The sequence below is a fragment of the Hydra vulgaris genome, chromosome 12 (genome assembly GCF_038396675.1).
Source record: "Hydra vulgaris chromosome 12, alternate assembly HydraT2T_AEP".
NCBI lineage: Eukaryota > Metazoa > Cnidaria > Hydrozoa > Anthoathecata > Hydridae > Hydra > Hydra vulgaris.
The window spans coordinates 38,730,746-38,753,581 of NC_088931.1; the positions used below are offsets into that span (position 1 = coordinate 38,730,746).

General features: G+C 27.7%; 1 protein-coding gene across 1 annotated transcript in view; it reads right to left on the bottom strand.

Moving 5' to 3' along the window:
• Nucleotides 1-6,193: 6,193 nt before the first annotated feature.
• The window catches only part of LOC136088710 (platelet glycoprotein 4-like), a 64,392-nt gene continuing 47,749 nt past the window's right edge, over nucleotides 6,194-22,836 (bottom strand). The window contains exons 9-12 of the mRNA XM_065813162.1: nucleotides 17,435-17,553; nucleotides 15,574-15,647; nucleotides 15,096-15,153; nucleotides 6,194-6,685 (exon numbers count right to left, since the gene is read on the bottom strand). Of these exons, the coding sequence (XP_065669234.1) occupies nucleotides 6,542-6,685; nucleotides 15,096-15,153; nucleotides 15,574-15,647; nucleotides 17,435-17,553 (395 nt within the window). The 3' untranslated portion in view covers nucleotides 6,194-6,541. The remainder of the gene's footprint in view (nucleotides 6,686-15,095; nucleotides 15,154-15,573; nucleotides 15,648-17,434; nucleotides 17,554-22,836) is intronic.

Below are 22,836 nucleotides of genomic sequence, written 5' to 3' on the forward strand. Positions count from 1 at the left end.
CTGATTTTAAATATGCAATTCTTTTTCTTCTATCACGTTAAGTTTTAAAGATATTATTCTTAATATTGTCAAAAAAGAACTTCTTCAAAAAAAAGTCTTCAAAAGTATATCAACCTGGATCTCAAAAGATTATTTACAGAGATTTCAAAAATAATGTTTGTTTGTAATAAAAATGAACATTTTTCATTATATTGGTGAAAAACATTTTTTTTTTAATTATTTTAATACTCATTTGCATTTTTTCACTATATTTTTTTGCCATTAAATTTTAAATAAAATGTTTATGATTTTCAAAATCTTTGTAAAAACGGTTTTTTTGAGACCCAGGTTGATATACTTCTGAAGAAATTTTTTTTTATAATATTAGGAACTTACCCAAAATATTAAGGATTTGAACCCTATTATCTTTAAAACTTGACGTGATAAAAGAAAAAGAATCTCATATTTGAAATCAGAATGAAGAATACTATGAGAAAATCATACTGTATGCAAAAAAAAAAAAGTAAAATTTTGTTGGCCTGTGTAATCACAATCTCGTAAATTTATATTTTATACAGAACACACATAAAACAATTCTAGCTTGGCTGGCGGTCAGACGCTCATTTTTTAAAGCAGCTGTTATACTACAATTTCAATAGGATTTAATATTTAAAAAGTTATACTATGGTGAGAAATAAATCAAAAGCACATTTTTGACAAATGGAGATAACAAGGTTTTTTTTTAGGTCGGCAATTTTTAAATTTTGATTACACTGAATGATTTTATTTTTTTATTAGTAACTGGTATTTATATTTTTCAATTTTAAGGCCAGTTTACATTTTATTTTTTAGTTTTGATAAAATTATTCGTTGATAACAAAAAATATATCTCAAAAAAAGTCAGAAACAATTAAAAATAATTAGGCGGAGGAGAGGGGGTTAATAAGCTTGGGTTGGGAGGGAAAATTTTATGAAAGTCAATAAACGTCCCCTCCCGTTTATTAGGCATGCAAGAGTACACAGTTAGCAATTTAACTTACAATTAAACTGCAACAATAATATTTAAGTATTTAACCGCCTAAGTGTACAAAAAAACATTTGTTTTAGAGAGCTCATGTGTGCATTTTATTTATTTCTTACCAGAAAATTAACTATTCTTGCAAAAAAAACAAAAACACCTCATTAAAATTTGTAAAAGCATGAATCAAAAAATATCATCAATTGTCTCATCAATAAGTATGACCGGTTGTTCCAATGTCAAACTTTCCGGACCTATAAATTAGGAGTTAAAATATTTAGTAATTGAATATTAATATTATTGTAACAAGTAAGAGAGAAGTAACCTTATTCCAACTTTTAAAGTTCGAGTAAACTCTCCTCTATCATGAAAGAATAATTAGACGTACTAGCCTATCTTGTGCACAGATTAAAGCTTCCACCATTCTTGGAGTCAAAGAAGTACGGATTGAGTCAAGGACACGATCTCCTGTACTAAAGGCAAACTCTGAAGCAAGAGTAGACACAGGAAGAATATCTTTAGCTATCATAGCAAGTGTGGGAAATTTATTTTTGTTATCTTTTCACCAATCAAAAACATTTGGTCATGATTCATCAGATTCACGTTTATCTTCTAAATATTTTTCTCACTCAACCATTTTCTCAATTATTTCAGCTCCTAATTCTATTTTTGATGTGTTTCTAAATACTCTGAAAAATCAAACATTTTTTCATTTTCTATGTCTTTATTGTAAAATTTGGTAGTAGAGGTCAAACTTGAACCACCTAATGTGGCTATACTCTCTGGTTCAGGCATTGAAGAAGCATAAAACTCAAATAATGAAGAAAATGTGGATGTTATATTCAAAGACAAACACCAAGCTCTTTCAATCCCAAACCATTCCAATCAACGTAAATCTTTTTTTTTTCTCTGATCAAGGATAACATAAATAAACATAAATAAATTAAGTTTATCAATGTTACCCCAATATTTATCATATTTGAACTTCATTTGTGCTGCCATTTGCCTAAGAATTTCATCTTCATGGTGAAGATGTTGAAAGAGCACATAACTAACACTAAATATAGTATCAATATAGTAATTAGATGTTGTATAACGTGAAGCTGACAACTTCAATGTAGCAGCGTAAAATATTTTTAAGAATAATAGAAATGTTTTTTCACTCCTCGGTTGTTATATGTCCACCAACCTTGTTCATTTCTTTTAATAAACTAGAGTCTTTTAAAATCAAATTAGCATACGCCTTTTTAAATTTCAAAGCAGACTCAAGCATCTAGTCGAATTCCATCTTCAACATCAAGACAAACAAGACTTTTATTATCTTGTCTTCATCGACATCGAGCTTTGAATTTTTGTATCCTAGCTGGAAAAGACCTTACATACTTTACAAAAGTACGAGCTTTTCTAATTGAAATATCAAGGTCAGCTAGGCTATCTTTCACAACTAAGTTTAAAACGTGCGCAGCACACCTCGTGTGCAAAAACTTTCCCAACTAAAACGCTACACTGCCAGTGATTAAACCGTAGTTTTAGATCATTAAGAGCATCTCCATTAGAACCTGCATTATCTACTGTCACAGTCATAGTATTTTTAATTTCCCATTCATTTAGACACTTTTCAAATGCTCTACCAATAAGTTATCCAGAATGACCAGCAATTGGACAAAAATTAATCACTCTTTTATGCAAATTTCAATTATCATCTACAAAACGAACAAAACGGTTATTAAACAGATTCTAGAAGACAATGTCTTAGATTAATTTATTAACTTCTTCTCTTCCTCTATAAAAATAGTATAACAATCTCTTGCAGCAGTAAAACATGAAGGTATTAAAAATTCAGGATGCATGAACTTACATAATAAACAAAAATCGTCTCGCTCCACAAGCATAAAAGGTAATTCATCCAAAATTAGCATCTTCGCAAGTGCATATCTAGAAGCCTCTTGATTAAATATCCACGGTTTCAAGATACAAAAAGTCTCTGTTGAACCGTCTTTATTGCTTATGTTTTGGGATTTGAAAGTCAAATTTTTTGCTTTTTATCTAAATTAGCAGGTAACAACTTGCACCTCTTAGTATGATTAGCTAAACATGTGGTCCCGTTATTAGGGCTACAACCAATTAATCTATGACAGTAAACACACATAGTCAAATGTGGATTATCTGTTTTTTTATAATGATCCCACTATGGAGAAGCATTTTTTCTTTTACGATCAGAACGTTCACCTACTTTGGAAGCTTTTGGCGCTTTTTCTTTCCGACCTGATAAGTCTGTGGAAATCTTCTTACTATTTGTCAAAATTTCGTCTTCAGTCTGCTTATGTTGTTGGTGGCTTAGCTGTTGATTAGATTCATCCATATCTATTAAGTTCACTCCATCGATGTTGTCGTTAAACTTAGAAGACATTGTTCCTAGCCTGCGTAAAAAGTAAAAACATAAGTAAAATTCTGATTTATATAAATATAATGTTTTGAAATTGAAGAATGCAACAGAAACGGGATAACACATGTAATGCAGAAGATATAAATAAAAATTATCAAATATAACGTGTGAGAATTGAGATGATAATAATTACTATATCACAAACTTGTGAAATTATGTATAAATTACTAATTGTAATGTTGCGTGTTCTTATTTTTTTCTATATATATATTAAATTGTTACAACTAATTATTATATTATATTAACTGTGTTTAGTCTTCTTGTGCCGCAGACGATGTTTCGTCTGACTTTTTTTTTCCCGTGGACTTTGGGAAGTCAAGTTTTGGGACTTCCCGAAGTTCACGGTAAAAAAAGTCAGACGAATTATCGTTTACTTGTGCCGTTGTTTTTCAACCTCAATTGAGTTTAGCGCTACAGCTTTTATGCTATATTTCCTCGTACGGAATACCGAAGAAATACACGGAAAATAATTGTTAAAAATCTTCTAGCAACTGTTTTTCGTGTAATTCTCCAAAGGGAATTACTTATTCCGCAATCGCTATTCGATTGTTAGAAATTAATGTTCAAAGGGAATTGTTTGCGTAACAATCATTACACTAATATCCATACAAAGTTTCTTACTATAAAAATCAAATTCAATGGGTAAAAACCATATTACTATACATCATACATACCTTCGGTTCAAGGAACTAGAGCAAATGAATAGTTTTAGAAAACAATTTTAGAAAATAGTTTAAAATAGTTTTAGATAACTTTGAGTCAGTAAATAACAAGACTGTTGATAAAAGATAAAAACGTTTTGTTTGTATTTTTTTCTAATATATTATTAATGCTATGTTATTTATAACGTAACAAATTTTGTATCACTGATACATAATTTGTTACGTGATGTTATTTGATGGACTGATACTATCAGCCCATCAAATAACATCGCGATTTTGGACAACAAACTAGCTCTTTTTTCATCAAAAATGTTACCTGCCTCTGAGAATAGTCTCATTTTAAATGTTACTTAAGTTTGAAATAGTTAAAAAAAATATAGGATGCCTATTACAGTAAATATTTCAATTTTAACCTAAATAAAAAAATATGTAATAATTATATGTAAATTAAAATAAATTTAAATATTATGCAGGTTTAAACTTTCATACATAAAATTATAAAAACAACATATGAAATAAAAGGTGGCTTACCACTAAATAAATCTCAATTTTTATCAAAACATGGTTTTTTGGATTTCTTTTATTTTATATCAATTAAACATAGCTTTAAACGTTTTTGAAATCTATTTTGACATGACTTTTGTCTATTGTGAGTTACTGACAATGATCCCTAGCAACACTACCTTAGGTTTTTTCTCTGAATTTTTTTTGCCCTGATTTAAGTTTTTTGTCAGATTTTATATACACAATTTTTTAGGGTAAAAATTGTGTATATGGGTTATATATATATAACATATATATTTATATATAAATATTTACATATTATTACATATTTATATATTAATATTTCATTTATTATAGTTTATTATTGTATATATATTATAATTCTGTATATATTTTGTAGTATATATTTTATTCCATAATTTTATTGTAGTTTATTATAATTTAATTGTATGTATGTACTTATACATATATTTCCACCATTGCGAAGAATTAACATTAGCTGATATAATATGTTTATACTTATTGGTCTACATCTAATTAAAGAACAATTATTCATGTTTGTTTTTGCTTGTGGCTTGATATTTCGTTATGTAAAAACGAGAAAAATATATTAGCAAAATATATTTTCATGATCGATTGAAATATTTGAATGAAAAATAATTCTTATAAGGATCGGAAAAACAATTAACCTTTGCGATGTTTTTACATACCTTGGACCAATGTAATTTTGCTAACTATTTTTAATCACGTCGTTATTGAGATTTTCATAAATATAAATACGATAAAACTAACATTGGATTAACATTGTATTTACATCGGAGAAAATAACTGACGTTCGCGATGTATTTATATACGTTGGCCCAACGTAAGTGTGCTAACTGGGATAGTTTTGGCAACAATTTTGGTTCAGGACCTTCTTTTTAAGCATGTAAAATGTTTCACTAAATATGAAGCTCTAGTTTCCAGTAGTTTTTAAGTTATCATTTTTCAAAATTAGGTTCAAAATGACTCATTTTATAAGCTTTTTACATATTTTGTAATTTTTGAAAGAAATAGTTGCAAGATAAAACTTTTTTTTCTCCTTTTTTAACCCATAATACACTCTATTTACGCTATTTAATTAAAAGATAATAAAACTTGAAAGTTTTTTTTTTGTGTGGTGAGCCACCTTAAATGAAACATGAATAAAATTAATGAATTAGGTTATATATATATTATAGGTTATAAATATATATAGTCAAAGTGCTGAAGTGCAGGCTTTCACTTTCATCTGAAGGTAAAAATAAATCTAATTCTTGTTCCCGCCAGAATTTAAAATTTCCATTCCGGTACACCCCTACTATCGATTAATTTTTAGCTTTGATCGGCTAACTACTGATGAATTTTTGGCTTTGATTGGCTAGCTAGTGACTGGTTTTCCTTATGGTAAAATTAGAAACGAAACATTGTCAATGACTCGTCATTGTATTTTTTTTTTTTTAATTCATTGTCAAAGATATCAAGATTTGATTAGATTCTTACACAAAACGTTTAAGTGTAAAAGTCTTAAATTTAAAAAGAAAAAAAAAAGAGAAAAGATATACATATTTACGAAAAATATATTCAAAAAAAAGAAGATAAAAATCATATAAAAACTCTCATATAAACTTCAATAATTATAAATATTAAATCTAAAATAAAAATTTAAGTTATAAAATTCAAACCAGTGTTTTTTAAAAATCATTTGTAAAATCAGAATTTATAGTTTTGACGATACTCTTTAATGTCATACATTTCAGGGTGATTGGTGATTAAAGTAATTGTAAAATAGCACAAAAAGTCTATTATATACGTCAGTCAAATTGTGAGAGTTAGATGAGGTTAAAAAATTGCGTGATATCAGTGTCCTCAGCTTAGACATAACTATTAGTATTATTAAAAACTTGTATTTTTTTAAAATATAAACAGAATTTGAGAAATAACTAATAGAATAAGTCCGACACCAACGGCAACAACTGTCGATAGTTTTAAATATTTTCTTAATAGAATAACCTTCTCGCGCAACATATTAGCGTTTTCATCATCTATTTCACCAGTCTAAAAACATTAAAAACATTTCATAAAACAAAGTATAAATATAGAAAACATTAAAGCGTTTTAATAAAAATGGTTTTCAATTTTATTGCTTTTTAATGTAAAATATATTATAATATAAAATTGTATTTCAATATAAATTTAATGTAAACTTATATTACAAAATAAATTGTAAACTTAAACTTATATCGCTAAATATAAAGTAAACTCTAGTAGAGGATTACTTTGCACCGCCTAAAATAAATATTTTGGCAAAAATAATGTAAACGAGTTTTTCCATCTAAATTAATCTTACTCTAAATTTAGATAGTTTTCAAGAAAAAACATCCTATTAAAGGAGAAAAAATTCTGTAAAAAAAATGGCGCTTAAAAATATTAAAAACAATACTTAAAACGGTAGTATCATTCAAAATTTATTCTTATAAATTGACCATAATGGCCCATCCTTACGGAAATATTCCAAGGGTATTCCATGGAAAACCAATGGAATTCTGAGTAATCCATGGTTTTCTCATGGAAAATGAAAATTCCATTGAATTTCTATGGGTGAATTTCCATGAAAATTGAAATCCCATGAAATTTATATAGGTGAACCATGGGATTTTTTTTCATAGCTCATGTTGCATCATGGGTTTTACGAATGCGCTTTTAAAGATGCCGTCGTAATTCGTAGAGTTACAATCATTTCTAACTTGAGTAAACAATATTTTCTGCCTTCTTCTGTTTTTTCTGTATTTAATAAGACTATATTTTATGTTTTTTAAAATGCATCGCATTTAATATGATTCAAACTAAACATATAGACATGAACAACTAGACATATTTGCAATAGCTAGAATATGATAAATGTATGCATATTATAACGCATCATAATATGATATTATCAGAGATGTTGGTCTTGAGACTTAAATCTTGGTCCTGAGAGGTCTCGAGACTCATTTAACTGTCTTGTTCTTAGTCTTGGTATTGAATCAAAATGTCTTGGTCTTGATCTTGGCCTATACTTTCTTTACGTCTTTGGATATTTTCATATTATAAAGCATTTTAAAATGCGTATATATATATTTATTATTTATATATTTAATTATATATTATTAATGCATATACTTATTCTAGCTATTGCCAACAGCTTTGCTTACTTTGCATAACTTGCAATAATATAGCAAATATGTCAAGTGAATCAGTTTGATTTTTAATGTTGACTTGGTTGACAACAAATATTTTAGTTTTGATGTACATTAGATAACTAATGTATTAAAAAACTAGTTATCTAATGTACATTGAAACATATAACCCCTAGAAATATTGTAATTTAATATAATGAAATCTGTAGGGATAAGTTTACACACTATACCAGATGTTTCAACGTAATTAAATTTTATAAAAACTTATCTAAGATGTTAACTTTTAAAAAGTACATTAAAACTAATACAATTATTATTATATAACTTATCTAATATATTAGATAAGCTTAGATAAGCAGTGTGTTGGATAAGATTAGATAAGCTTAGATAAGCAGTGTGTTGGATAAGATTAGATAACTAATGTATAAAACATAACTAGTGCTGTTTTTTTTTTTTTTTAATGGCTTTAGTTTGCATAAAATTGTTTGAAGTTAAAACACTTTATTGTATGGTAAATGTTTATTAAGCATTAAAAACTTTATTTTATGATGCATGTTTTATTCAATTTTAGTTCTGTTGAGTTGTTTTTGTCTTTTTGTTGACGCGAACATTCAAGTCGGCATTTAGTTAGCGACTAGATCTAGTAGGGATATTTATTATATTTTTTCTTTATTATCAAATAGCAGAATTATTAGAATGATGTAAGTAATTATAAGTAAGATGTAAATAATGAAATATTTTGTGTACACTGAGGCATATTCGTTTAGACGCGTCAATTTTTTTCTCTTTGTCTTAATTTTTTTCTATGAATTGTCAACTGATATGCATGCAAGTTATTATCAAAATAATTGTTGTGTTGTGGGCTAATAAAAATCACAAAAAAATTTTTTCTATATGTCTTTATTAACATGAGAGTATGTTTGATATACAAAAGCACATTTTTTAATTGGAATATATCTATAGACGCAATCAGGTTAATAACGGTAATTATTGATTTTTAATCACTTTTACACAAATAAATTGATAAATTTTAGTGTAATTTGATCTTTTGCTCTTCCAGTATCATTTTTATTGCATTTTACGAAATGCCTAAAGGAAAGTATTTGACAGATACTGAAAAAATACAAATTAATTTATATCGTGACTCAGAAATCTCACCAGCACTTTCCATACGAGAAATAGCAAGAAAAATTGGAAGATCTGACCATGTTGTACGAAACTACATTGCAAAAGGTGACAATTACGGTGTAAAAAAAGCAACAAACGGCAACAAAGTATTAACAAATTGGCAAACTAATTGAATTCGCTTCGAAGCAACCAAAAATAAATCGAATGCAACACAAATAAAGGATAAATTATTATTGCCTGTCACCAATAAACATGTTGCACATATTCTACGTACAAAACCAAACGTAAAGTGGAAGAAACCACACCAAAAACAAATGTTAAAAAAACACCATAAAATTGCTAGATTACAGTTTGCTAAAAACCATATGCATTGGACTCATGAGTGGCAAAACGTAATATTTTCAGATGAAAAAAGCTCAATTTAGATAGTCCGGACTCTTACAGTTGTTATTGGCATGATCTAAGAGGAATAAATGACCCACAAACAAAACGAAATTATGGAGGAAGTTTAATGGTTTGGGGTAGATTTTCTTATTCAGGAAAATTGACTCTGTGTTGTGGTTTTCCTAAAATGAACTCGATAAAGTATACAGAAATGTTGGATGATGTTCTCATAACTTATATGAATGAAAACATGGACGATAATGCCATATTTCAGCAAGATAATGCTGCAATTCACATATCTAGGCATTCTATGAAATGGTTTAAAGACCACAACATCCCGATTCTCGAATGGCCAGCTTGTAGCCCGGACTTAAATCCAATCGAGAACGTGTGGGGAATGTTATCAAGAAAAGTTTATGACGCTAAAGCAGCCGGACACCAATTTAAAACTGTTACTGAGTTAAAGTGTAAAATCCTTGAAACATGGTCCGAGTTGGTTCAAACTACACTTCAACGACTAGTAGAGTCAATGAAAGGCAGAATTTTTTAGGTGATCCAGTGTAATGGAGGACATAGGCATTACTAATTTCCGTCTTTTAATGTCAAAAATATGACTGCGTCTATAGATATATTCCAATTAAAAAATGTACTTTTGTATGTCAAACATACTCTCATGTTAATAAATACACATAGAAAAGTTTTTTTGTGATTTTTATTAGCCCACAACACAACAATTATTTTGATAATAACTTGCATGCATATCAGTTGACAATTCAAAGAAAAAAATTAAGACAAAGAGAAAAAAATAGATGCGTCTAAACCAATATGCCTCAGTGTATAAATCCTTTTATTTTTACTTTATTATTTTATTTAAATTACTTCATTATAGACATGTTTGACTGGCAATATAAATAATGTTGTTCATCATTTATATCATTTATAACATTGTCAGTTTTTATATGCATTTAATATTTTTTTAAATAGTTCATATGCTGTCTAAATAAAAAGGTAAATTGAGTTTGAATCAACCAGAAAAGATATAGGTGTAATCTTTGGGATTCAACTTGAAATGATGTTCTAATAACAACTTAGTCGGAGAAAGAAAAATACGGTAATTTTTTAAATATATCACAAAGGGAAGTTAATGTACAAGATTTTAATTCTCATTTAAATATAACCATATAAAAGTAATCTTTATAAATAAAACACTATTATTTATTATAATACAATTATTTTTATTTGTTTATATTTAACTAATGTGAAGTGCTCGTCTTAAGTAAAAATAAATCAACTTATGCACACACTTTAATATTTATTATGTTTTTACATTACTATACTTAATAAATTACATATTACGTATTTATTATATTTGTTATGTTTTAAATAGTAAAGTAAAAAAATGATAAGTTTTTGAATTTAAAAGTGTGTGCATAAGTTCTTTTATTTTAACTTTATCATTTTATTTAAATTATTGCATTATAAGTAGGAAAGTTTGAGTGGTGATTGAAATTTACATCTTTCAGAAAGATTGGACGAAAAAGAAAGTTTTTTTTAAATTACAATTTATAAGTAATAATATATTTGTTGCTGTCTTGTTCTATATAAATGTTACCAACATACAGGTAACATTTATATATGAGCATAAATCTTTTTATTTTGACTTTATCATCTTATTTAAATTACTGCATTATCAGCAGGCAGGTTTGACTGATATAAATTTTTAATTCATTTATTTAGCTGTACATTTGCAAGTTCCATGTTGTATAATATATATAAAGATGGCAAGGACAAAAACAACTTTGTAAATGATGTTGTACATCATGCAGATAGCTCAGACGAAAAAGTAAATTTTTTTTTTAAATAAAAATTTATAAGTAATACTATATTTGTTGTTGTCTTGTTCTATATAAATGTTACTAACATGCAGGTAACATTTATATATGTATTAGTTTGCATAAATCTTTTTATTTTAACTTCATCATTTTATTTTAATTACTTTATAGGCAGGAATGTTTGACTGGAAATATAAACGATGCTGTACATCATGCAGATAGCTTGAGCGAAAAAGAGGTAATAATATTATAATAGTTATTTATAAATAATGATATATTAATTACTACTTTTTTCTATATAAATGTTACCCAACATTTGGCAACATTTATATAGAACGTTCAAAAAGTTGTGTGTTATTGTGTAATTATAAAGTAAGATAATAATTATAAGCATAAATGAATTAGTAAATAAAGAAAATTAGTTAGTATGTATATATTAATTGTATGATGTATTGTCTAGATTAGCCAAATAGACATTGATACTGTGTTGAAAACAATAATCAATATCAAAATGTGAATGGTACTTTGTTTGACGTTTACCTGGCTCTACAGACACAGTTGGTGGTGCAATCGCACTTATAAATGATCTTGATGTTTTTTTGGATTAAATATGTTGTATCGATGATTCTTTTTAATTTGTTGAAACTTGAAGTTAATTATTATCAAATTTATATATACTATTTTTATCAAATAGTTAATATAAAATAACAAACATGTAAATTGCCATATTTTCTGTAAAAATTGTTTTCTTAATCTATTTCAATTGATTATCACTCTATGTAAATCACTTATAGTATAATATTATTTGTAATTTTTTGTTTTATTTATTTTCAGTATGTTTATACATATGCATGCGTTAAATATTGTGGTGAAGTCAAGTTTTAATGTTTTAGATGCTTTATAGTTATTATTTTTCAAAGATTTGTAGGATTCAACAAGATTTAAATTTGTTTATTGATTTTATTCAGCGAAAGCGATTCCATAGATTAAAAGAACTCAATAATATTAGTGACTTGTGTGATATAATTTGCTTTTTATGGTTTAATATGACAATTCAAATAACATTAGATCAAAAAAACTTAAAAACAAAACATGCTATTTTACATTGGAAAATCTATGAGTTTTCCTTGGAAAGGTGCTCCAAATATGTATGGGAATTCCATGGTTTTTTCATAGATGGAAAAACCATGGAATTTCCATGGGCGTTTGGAACACTTTTCCATGGAAAACCATGGATAACCCATGGAAAACTTAAGGGTTTCCCATAGTTTTTCCATGAAAATGTGTTCCAAATACCCATGGAAATTCCATGGGTTTTTTTATACATTTTCCGTAAGGGTTCTAACAAAAAAAAAATCAAATATCTAAAAATTCATTTTTATAAAGAACCCTATCTTCGAATAAAAATGATTTTTAAATTAAACCAGAGTTGACACCTTAATAATATATTCCTTAATATTACGCCTAAATCATTTAGTAAGATGACACCTAAATCATTTAGTCCTACATAACACGCCTAAAATTATAGAGTTCTCTCTCGTTTATTCAACATCTAAAAGAACTTAGTAGAAAAAAACTTGTCAAGCAGATAAAAAACATGTATATATAATATGGAAAAGGGTGTTTCATTATAATATATAACATTTTAAAGATTGTATAAAACATCTGAAACTTATAGATCAAAAAAGACAACAATGGTGTTATCATTATGGTCATTATAACCTTTTTAAAGTGACCTTATAAAATACGTTTTTTTTTCATAAAAGTAATCATTATGGTCATTATAATTATGGTCATTATAACCTTTTTAAAGTGTCATTATAACCTTGATATTGTCATTATATGGTCAAGACCATTATAATGACCATTATATGGTCATTATAACCTTTTTTTTTTTTAGGTCATTATCATTATGGTCATTATAACCTTTTTAAAGTGACCTTATAAAATACGTTTTTTTTTCATAAATACGTTTTTTTTGATTTTTTATAAAAGGGTTCCAGTTTATTTAGATTATGGTTGTCATCACTTTTACAGTCAGAAAATGATTTGAAACTTTTAAAAAATGTGTATGTTTATTAATAAAAAATGATCCAAATATTTTGTTAAGTTTATGAGAACACCAGACATAAATATTTAAGTTCATTTAAAATTAGACATAAAAAATGGTTTTCAAAAATCGCTCATTTTAGAGCACTTATGGCAGGTCATAAATGGATAGTATCATGATGATACTTTAAATCACAGTTTTATCAAAATTAATGTACTCTTAATATTTTTTACTTCATTTGTTAACTACAATACTCTCAACACCTAGAAAGGTAATTATTGTCAACCTCTTTGTCATCAGAGTGTTGGTCTTTTCTTGGTCATGAATAGTTTATTGAAATATAAGAAACATGTATTTGTTTTTAATTCATATGCAGTTAGTTTAAGTTTGGATATATACAATTTTATTCGAACAATTTAATTTAACTAACTCAAAACATGTTAGTTATTGTGTTAACAGGTATTTTTGCTTCACACAATATAGCATACTATAGTGTACAAAATACATAAATATAGCATATTGTAGTATACTTGTCAATCAAAAGTTTTCTTATCCAAAAGTTTAAATTTGAAAACTAAATAGATATTTTAGTAACTGTTAAAAAAAATTAATATCAACTTTTTGATAGGATAAAATTTTTTCAACAACCATTTTGCAAATACTTGGAATGCTCAGCTGGATGAAATTGTCAATGCTTCTTTTATTGACAGTTTTAAATTAAAAAATAAACATTTATTATAGTTTTTTCTGAGGTTGTTTTGCTGCTTGTTGTATATGCTATAGCTTTGTTAATGATAAGTTTACAGTTCACATCTGTTCTGTGTAACTTATATTGTTATCATTAACTTTATAAAAAAATTCTTATTGCAAGAGTCCATGTTGAAGGAATCTTGTTACCGTCAAAAAACACAACACACTCAAAAAAAAAATTTAAGCGCATTTGATTTAATTTTGAAAACATGTTTGAATTTGTAATTGACATGTTTACAATTTGCAACTAACTTGTTTAAAATATAAATTATATTTAATCAAGTTATTTAATCAAAGTTTATAGCAACAAAAAAAAAAAACACCTAAAAATTGATAAATAATTTTTCAAAAATTATTTATCAAATTTTAGCAGTTTTTACTTGAATAGCCACAAGTAAAAATTATATATTAACTTTGTAGCAGTTTTTACTTGAATAGCCACAAGTAAAAATTATTTATTAACTTTGTAGCAGTTTTTACTTGAATAGCCTCAAGTAAAAATTATTTATTAACTTTGTAGCAGTTTTTACTTGAATAGCTACAAGTAAAAATTATTTATTAACTTTGTAGCAGTTTTTACTTGAATAGCCTCAAGTAAAAATTATTTATTAACATTGTAGCAGTTTTTACTTGTATTACAAGTAAAAATTATTTATTAACATTGTAACAGTTTTTACTTGAATAGCCACAAGTAAGAATTATTTATTAACATTGTAGCAGTTTTTACTTGAATAGCCACAAGTAAAAATTATTTATTAACATTGTAGCAGTTTTTACTTGTATTACAAGTAAAAATTATTAATTAATTTTTATCTGTGTTTACTTTTATAAATACAAGTAGAAAATGGCAAACATTCTTAATTTATTCCAATAAAAAAACTTAAATTAAAAACAAGTGATATAGTTTATAATTTTATAATTCAGTTAAAATTCTTTTTTCCTTTTCTAGTTTTGGAGTTTAGAGTACTTTTACTGAATTGATACAAATAATTGTCAGGTTTTGATTTTTGATTTTGTATAAAAAGTGGATTTTCAAAATATAAGATATTCATTTTTCAAAAAAAAAAAAAAAAAAAAAAAAAACTTTTTAATGCATATCTTCTGTTACAAAATTTTTTTATAATTAGAAATGTTTATATAATTACCTCATCAAAAAAAAACACTGGCATATAAGTCCTCTGTGCTGCCAAATCTTTTGCTATGCTGTAAAAAATCAAATTCAGAAAATTTAAAAATAAAGGAAGACTGGATAATTCTAATAAAAAGATTTTAATTCAAAGTCATTAAAATTCACATTCAATCACCAGAATATACAGTGAAGCATACATACATTAAATTTTTTTCTATGCAAAGAAGCTTTATAAAAGTTTTATATAAAGCTTCATAAAAGTTTTTAACAAATTTACCATCAAATAAAAGTAGATGAAATTGTAGTTGATGAAATTGTAATTGATGAAAATTTAGTTTATTGTTTATTTATATTGTATATTGTTATTATATTGTATATTTATATTGTTTAGTATATAGTTTATTTAGTAATTGTAATTGATGAAATTGTAATTGATGAAAAAGTAGATGAAAATTTAAATTTTTATTTTTATAGCCAAAAAGTTAAAAACTAACTGAAGTAAAGGAATCTTTTCCACAAGGAAATTTATTTGCAACCGAATCTTCGCTTGCATAGTTATTCCAGTAATCTAAAAAAATCTTTGTTTACAAATTTACCTCAAATATAAACTAAACTACACTGATTAAAAAAGAATCAACAAAAATATATTGCTTGAAAAAAGCAACAAAACATACAGTGGGTTGCATAAATAAAGAGTCAGTTGATTTTTAATATAATTTTTTTTACGTTTTTTTTAACTTAAAGCAAACAAAAAGTTAATAATTTAAATTGTTTTAAATTTTATTAACAGTGGTTTTATAAACAAAATAAGAAAAAAAGGTTTTTCAAAAAAAATATTTAAGATTTTTATGAGAAATAGATACAACTGTTAAAAAAAAAAAAAACAGAGCAAAAATATTCCGGGTGCACTTTAGTATTTTGTATGCGCACCACAAACTTTCACACATGCACAAAGATGTCTAGGCATAGATTCAACTAGTCGAATTCACTTGGAAACTCATTCCAAAGCTTTTATAATGCATGCTGTAATTTCACAATATTGGCTATGCTCTCTTAGTCCAATCTCTTGTCTACCCAAGCCCAAATGTTCTCGATGGGATTGAGATCTGGAGAAGGAACTGGCCAAGGCATAATTGTAATGTTTTTCCAATCAAGCAACTCTTTAACCAAGATTGCAGTGTGAGCCGTAGCGCCATCATGCTGAAAAATCCATTGTTGTCGTCTTCTGTAAAAAGCTCTGGCTGTTGGTAAAAGTTTACTTTCGAGGGTCTTTTTGTAGTTGTACTGGTTAATTCTGCTGTTATAAATGTTGTATGACTCTATTCCTTTATGGGAGAAGCATCATCATATTCCAACTGATCCTCTGAAGCCTAAAGCCTGCTATCTTTGGTACACAAAAACGTTCTTTAAACTTTTCACTAGCCAGCCTCTTGATGATTAATCTTGACTTGCAATTTATCACCTCAAAATTGGATTTGTCGCTGAAAATGACTTTGGCCCAGTCTTCTTCAGACCAGTGAAGTCTTTCTCTACACCACTTTAATCTTTTTAGGCAATCTGAGACACGCAAAAGCGGTTCTCGAGCAGCAATCTGTGCCTTTCTTATTTAGGCATCTTCGTACAGGCCATCTACTAACACTAATGTTACCAGGCATAATTGTGAACCCTTCAGCAAGGTAAGAAATTTTAGGGTCTTGTCTAACCTTTCGAAAGAGATTACCTAGGTCTCTTGAAGTTAGCTTTAAAGGCCTACCAAGCCTTGGTAAATCTTTGACATCATTATGTAGCTCGTGGTTTTTCAACATTGTTTGTACACATTCAAGTGAAACATTGCACATTCGAGCTATTTCTACAATTTGCCATCGTACCTTGTCTGAAAGAGCTTTTCTGCCCATTTTTGTCTTTTTACTTTACCAAATAATTACCAATGTGAATAACTCAAGATATAAAAATGATAATTTTATTTTATTTTTGCAAGAACGTTTATATAGTTCGATAGAAATCAGCTACCAAAATTTAGATAACTCGGATAACATTTCGTTGAGACATTTCAATTTAAAATGTGTAATTTTAGTTGACTATATTTTTGCTACATTAGAAATACAGGTATGTTCTAATTAAATTAATAATTACTCAGGACCGGTTAAACTAACGAGTTCCAATTTTATACCATTCGATAGAGAATCAATTAATTAAGACATTTAATACACTTTTAATTGTATTAATTAGTTGGATTAAAAAATAATTGTGAAAAAAACAAAAATTTCATACAAAGTAGTGACTATATTTATGCAACCCATTGTAAAACAAAATCACTTTTATTGCAAAATATTCAATTAAGACAAAGCTTTATACCGGTTCTACATTAATAAAAATTCCATGTTTTTCTTTATTTGGACTCAACCCATCAACATTTTTATATAGCGTTTCATCACCTTGATAAAAATGGGGCCATGACATAAAAATTGGAGCACCTATATAATAAACGATTGCATATGATATTAACTCAATATATATGTGTAACTTGTAAATATGTACATAATGTAAAAAAAAAAATAAAAAATTAATGTGCTTTAACTTTTAAAATGTGCACTTAAATTTGCTAGAAAAAGTTGAATATAAGAATAATAAAAAAACGATTGCTACATTAACTCAAACTCAAACAAACAGGTGATCCATTGCTTGACATTTGTATCACACCAGCTTCTGTATCAATTATGATCTCCTGCTTAGACTCTTCTACAGGTTGTGACTAGACAACATATTCGTTATAGTTTTGCAGAAGTGTTTTCTGGAGCTGTCGTCTATACTTTCAAAATTATTTAAAAAGTGCTTATCAGAGTCTTGCCTGTAAATAGGAATAACAGATGTTGCTTTCCAGCCTGCTAGAAATCAACATCTGTTATTCTTATTTTCAAAAATTCTGGAGAGCGATTTGACTTGTCTAACTACCTTACCATTAGTCTTTTTAATATCATAAGCAAGGTTTTTGAGTCTTTAATTAAGAAACACTTAGTCTCTCATCTTGAATCCAATAACCTACTTTCTGATCATCAATATGGATTTTGTTAGGATTATCGCTCTTGGAATAAAGTTTGGCATGCTGGTCATCTCCATAAACTCTCTTCTTTAGGTGTATCAGGTAACATCTTTAAGACTATTGAATCCTTCCTTACCAACGGTAGTATGATAGTTGCCCTTGATGGACTCTTCTTCATTTCCTGCAACATTAAGGGTTCCTCAAGGTTCTATCCTTGGCCCAATATTTTTTGTAATTTACGATAACGATCTCCCAGAAATTCTCACATCTAAGGTAGCATTACTTGCTGATGATACTACCATTTATTCTTGTCTTGATAAGAAACCAACACTCTTTGATTGCATGGAAAGGACATTTAAGCTTGAAAAGGATCTCACTTCTGCTACAGCATGGGGCTCCCAGTGGCTGGTGAACCTTAAGTTAGATAAAACTCAATTTTTTTCAGCTAATAGTTATCACAATAATTTAAATATTCATGAACAGTAGTGTACTTGATGAGTAATCTAAACTTCGTTTTCTAGGATTAAATTTTACTTCTGATCTTTCTTGGAAACCATATATCAAATCCATCGTAAAATTATCATCTGCTAAGGTTGCATCTTTTTATCATGCTCACCACTTTCTTATTCTGGATTTTATTCTTAATCTCTATAATGGGCGCAGCTCTAAAGAGCTAACATCTCTTGTGCCATCTACTAAAATTCATTCTCGTTATCATTCAATTAAGTCTCATCCTTTTACTGTGACTGTTCCAAAGTGCTCCAAAAGTTCTTATTCATCTGGGTTTTTTCCTCAAACATCAGTTCTTTGGAATTTGATGTCACTATCACCATCAAGATTTTTATTTTATCAAGTTGAATAGCCAATAATCAGATGGAATTAAGTTTGGTGAGTATGGGAGGTGGCGAATTATTGTGATGCCAACTTGGCTAAGACAACTTGTGAGAGTTTGACTTACATGGGGTCGAGTGTTATCATGGAGAAATTTAAAATTTTGAGTGCCTGTTTTAGGTCTTACCTTATTTATTTCACATATAAAAAGTTTCAAACAATTTCTTATATAATATTGACTAGTAATGGTGTCTCCCTTTTCAACATAAATTTCCCTTACATGCCTCAACTCTATTCTCTATTCAACTCGTGAGGTATCCAACATGATGTCAACGTGATGGTAGTTTTCTTTTTTTAAGAGCGTTATGATTTCGATGATAGTAAAATGATTAATCGATGTCAAGGCTTCAATTACATCATGTGTTGTATGAGGATTTTCTTTAATTATGACTCGCACACGTTCGATATTCTCAACTGTATATGTGGTAAGAGGGTGCCCTGAGCAAGGATCATCTTAGAGACTCTCTCTACCATTTTTAAATAAAGAAGCTTATTTGGCAACTGTACTATATTTTTGTGCTTGGTCATCATAAACTAAAACCAATTCATTAGTAATGGCTTGTGCTGAAATTCGGAGAAAAGCACAGGTTTTAATATATGTTCAATATTCAAATTTTTCCATTTTAAATTTCTTTTCAAACATGCTTAATAAAATTCAAATAATTTTTTTAATACACATTCAAATTATTTCAACAAGTACTAAAAATGTTCATAATTAAATACAGTTTAAGATTATATATATATATATATATATATATATATATATATATATATATATATATATATATATATATATATATATATACACGTAAATATATATATACGTAAATATATATATTGAATTATTTCCTGACTTATTTTTACTTTATAGGTCAAGTTCTTTAAACTTTTCTAACAACCTAAGTATATAAATATACATACAGTGGTGTATGAAATAATAGGTAATAATAAGCATAATGCATCTATCATATTTATGAACGTGCTTGACATAAATGTGGGAATCCCACAGATAAATGGGGCATAACGTACATTGTTTGGAAGATAAAAAAAATTCAATTAAAAATTTACAAAACAAACGTTTTGTAAATTTTTAACTGTCCATTTAATTTACAAATTAAATGGACAGTTCAATTAATATGGTATGCAATGCAATTAAAATATACATATATATATATATATATATATATATATATATATATATATATATATATATATATATATATATATATATATATATATATATATATATATATGTATATATGTATATATGTATATATGTATATATGTATATATGTATATATGTATATATGTATATATGTATATATGTATATATGTATATATGTATATATGTATATATGTATATATGTATATATGTATATATGTATATATATATATATATATATATATATATATATATATATATATATATATATATATATATATATATATATATATATATATATATATATATATATATACTACTGTGATCAAAAAGTAAGGTGAATTTTTAATTTAAACTTCCGGCCTTATTCGAATCGTCCAATCTTTTTTATTTTTAAGTTGGTAGGAATGTCATTAACATTTGCGCCAAATTACATGTCAAACTCATATATATTCTTTTTTGTTTACGCTTGTTTCTGAAGTACCAAAAGTGCATTCGGCGATTTTCACGATGTCTAATTTTGTTGAGCAAAGAAGTGCTATTAAATTTTGTTTGCGGAATGATATTTCTGCTGCTAAAACGTATCGAATATTGCAAAAGGTCTTCGGTAAAGAGACTATGTCTCAAAAAAATGTTTACAAGTGGTACAAAGACTTCAAAGAAGGCCGAGAACGTGTTGATGACTTGGAACGCTCCGGACGACCATCGACTTCGATTGATGATCGCCACATCAACAAAATCAAAGAATTGGTGCTTGCAAATTGTCGGTTAACCATTCGAGACCTTGTTGACATGGTTGGAATATCATTTGGGTCGGTGCAAGCGATTTTGAAGGATCATTTGGGCCTCAGAAGACTCAAATCACGTTTGGTGCCGAAATTTCTCAATTTCTTTGAAAAAGAGCGTCGCGTTAAAACGTGTGAAGCAATGTTTTCTGACTATCAAGACGTCTACAAACAAATTATTACTGGCGATGAGACTTGGGTCTACGCATACGACCCTGAAACAACCGACCAATCGAGTGAATACCGTGAAAAAGGCGAGCCGAGACCGAAGCAACCACATCAAAGTCGCTCAAAAATCAAGGTCATGTTGACTGTTTTCTTTGATTATTGTGGTGTCGTGCACTACGAATTCCTTCCAACTGGCCAAACTGTCAACAAGGAATATTATTTAAGCGTTATGTGACGTTTGCGTGAAGCTATTCGCAAAAAGAGACCGGAATTATGGGCCAATAACTCTTGGATTTTGCACCACGATAATGCGCCTTCCCACACAGCACTGGTTCTTCGTGAGTTTTTCGCCAAAAACTCTACCCATGTTGCTCCACAACCACCGTATTCGCCCGACTTAGCACCGTGTGACTTCTGGCTGTTCTCAAAGCTCAAGAGACCACTCCGGGGAAATCGTTTTGAGTCCATTGAAGAGATCCGACGTGAATCGGCACGCGCATTGAAGGCTATTCCTACCGAGGACTTTTCGGCATGCTTCGAAGACTGGAAAAAACGTTGGCAAAAGTGCGTTGGGGCCGGGGGGGGGGGGATTATTTTGTGGGGGACGATACAGATTTGGAAGAATAAATAAAGATTTTTCATTTTATAAAAAAATTCACCTTACTTTTTGATCACAGTAGTATATATGTATATATATTTATGTATATACTTTGTATATACATATATATATATATATATATATATACACATATAATTATATATATATGTATATATAGAACCCTTAGATGTTGTCCGAAAGTTTTTTCGATATTTTGTTGACAAAAAGTAAAAATTAAAATGCAAGACCGGAATTTTTTTTTTTAAATAATGATAGACTGCCTGCCCCAACCAAACCCTCAGTCGATGTAGCAGCACTCCCTTGCGGGTCAGGCTATTTGTCAGTCGATGAAGCAGCACTCCCTTGCGAGTCAGGCTATTTGTCAGTCGATGTAGCAGCACTCCCTTGCGAGTCAGGCTATAAGATAGTCGATGTAGCAACACTCCGCGCATGATTTACAGTAAAAAAAATAAAAATAAAAACATTTTATTAAAAAAAATAAAAATAAAAACATTTTATTAAAAAAAATAAAAATAAAAACATTGTTTATATTGTTAAAAACATTCAAAATGTTATAAAAACATTCAGAATGTTTTAAAAAAATTCTGGTCAATTAAATTTGCGTTTTTGTGGTTTTTTTAAAAAACGATTAATTTGTAATTGAATTAATGGTTTTTACTTTCGTCCAACACGGAAATGTTGGACGAAAGTCAAAAGTAATTAAAAGTGACGTATGTGTTGGCGTAAGAATCACTTTTTTCCTTCCGCTCTTCCTAAAGCCAACAAACTATAGAACTATATATATATATATATATATATATATATATATATATATATATATATATATATATATATGTATATATATATTTGTATATATATATATATATATATATATATATATATATATATATATATATTAAGTACATTATACATATATACAATTTCAGGAAAAATTTTATTATTATATTAAGCAATATTTTATTACCATTTTAGCCAGTAACAAAGATTTTTAGAGTCAAAGTTACCAAATTTGTTTATACTTTTATGACTGTTTAAAGTGTAATAAATTAGTATTTTCAGCAAATTTTTGCGTATTAAAGTACTACTCAAGCA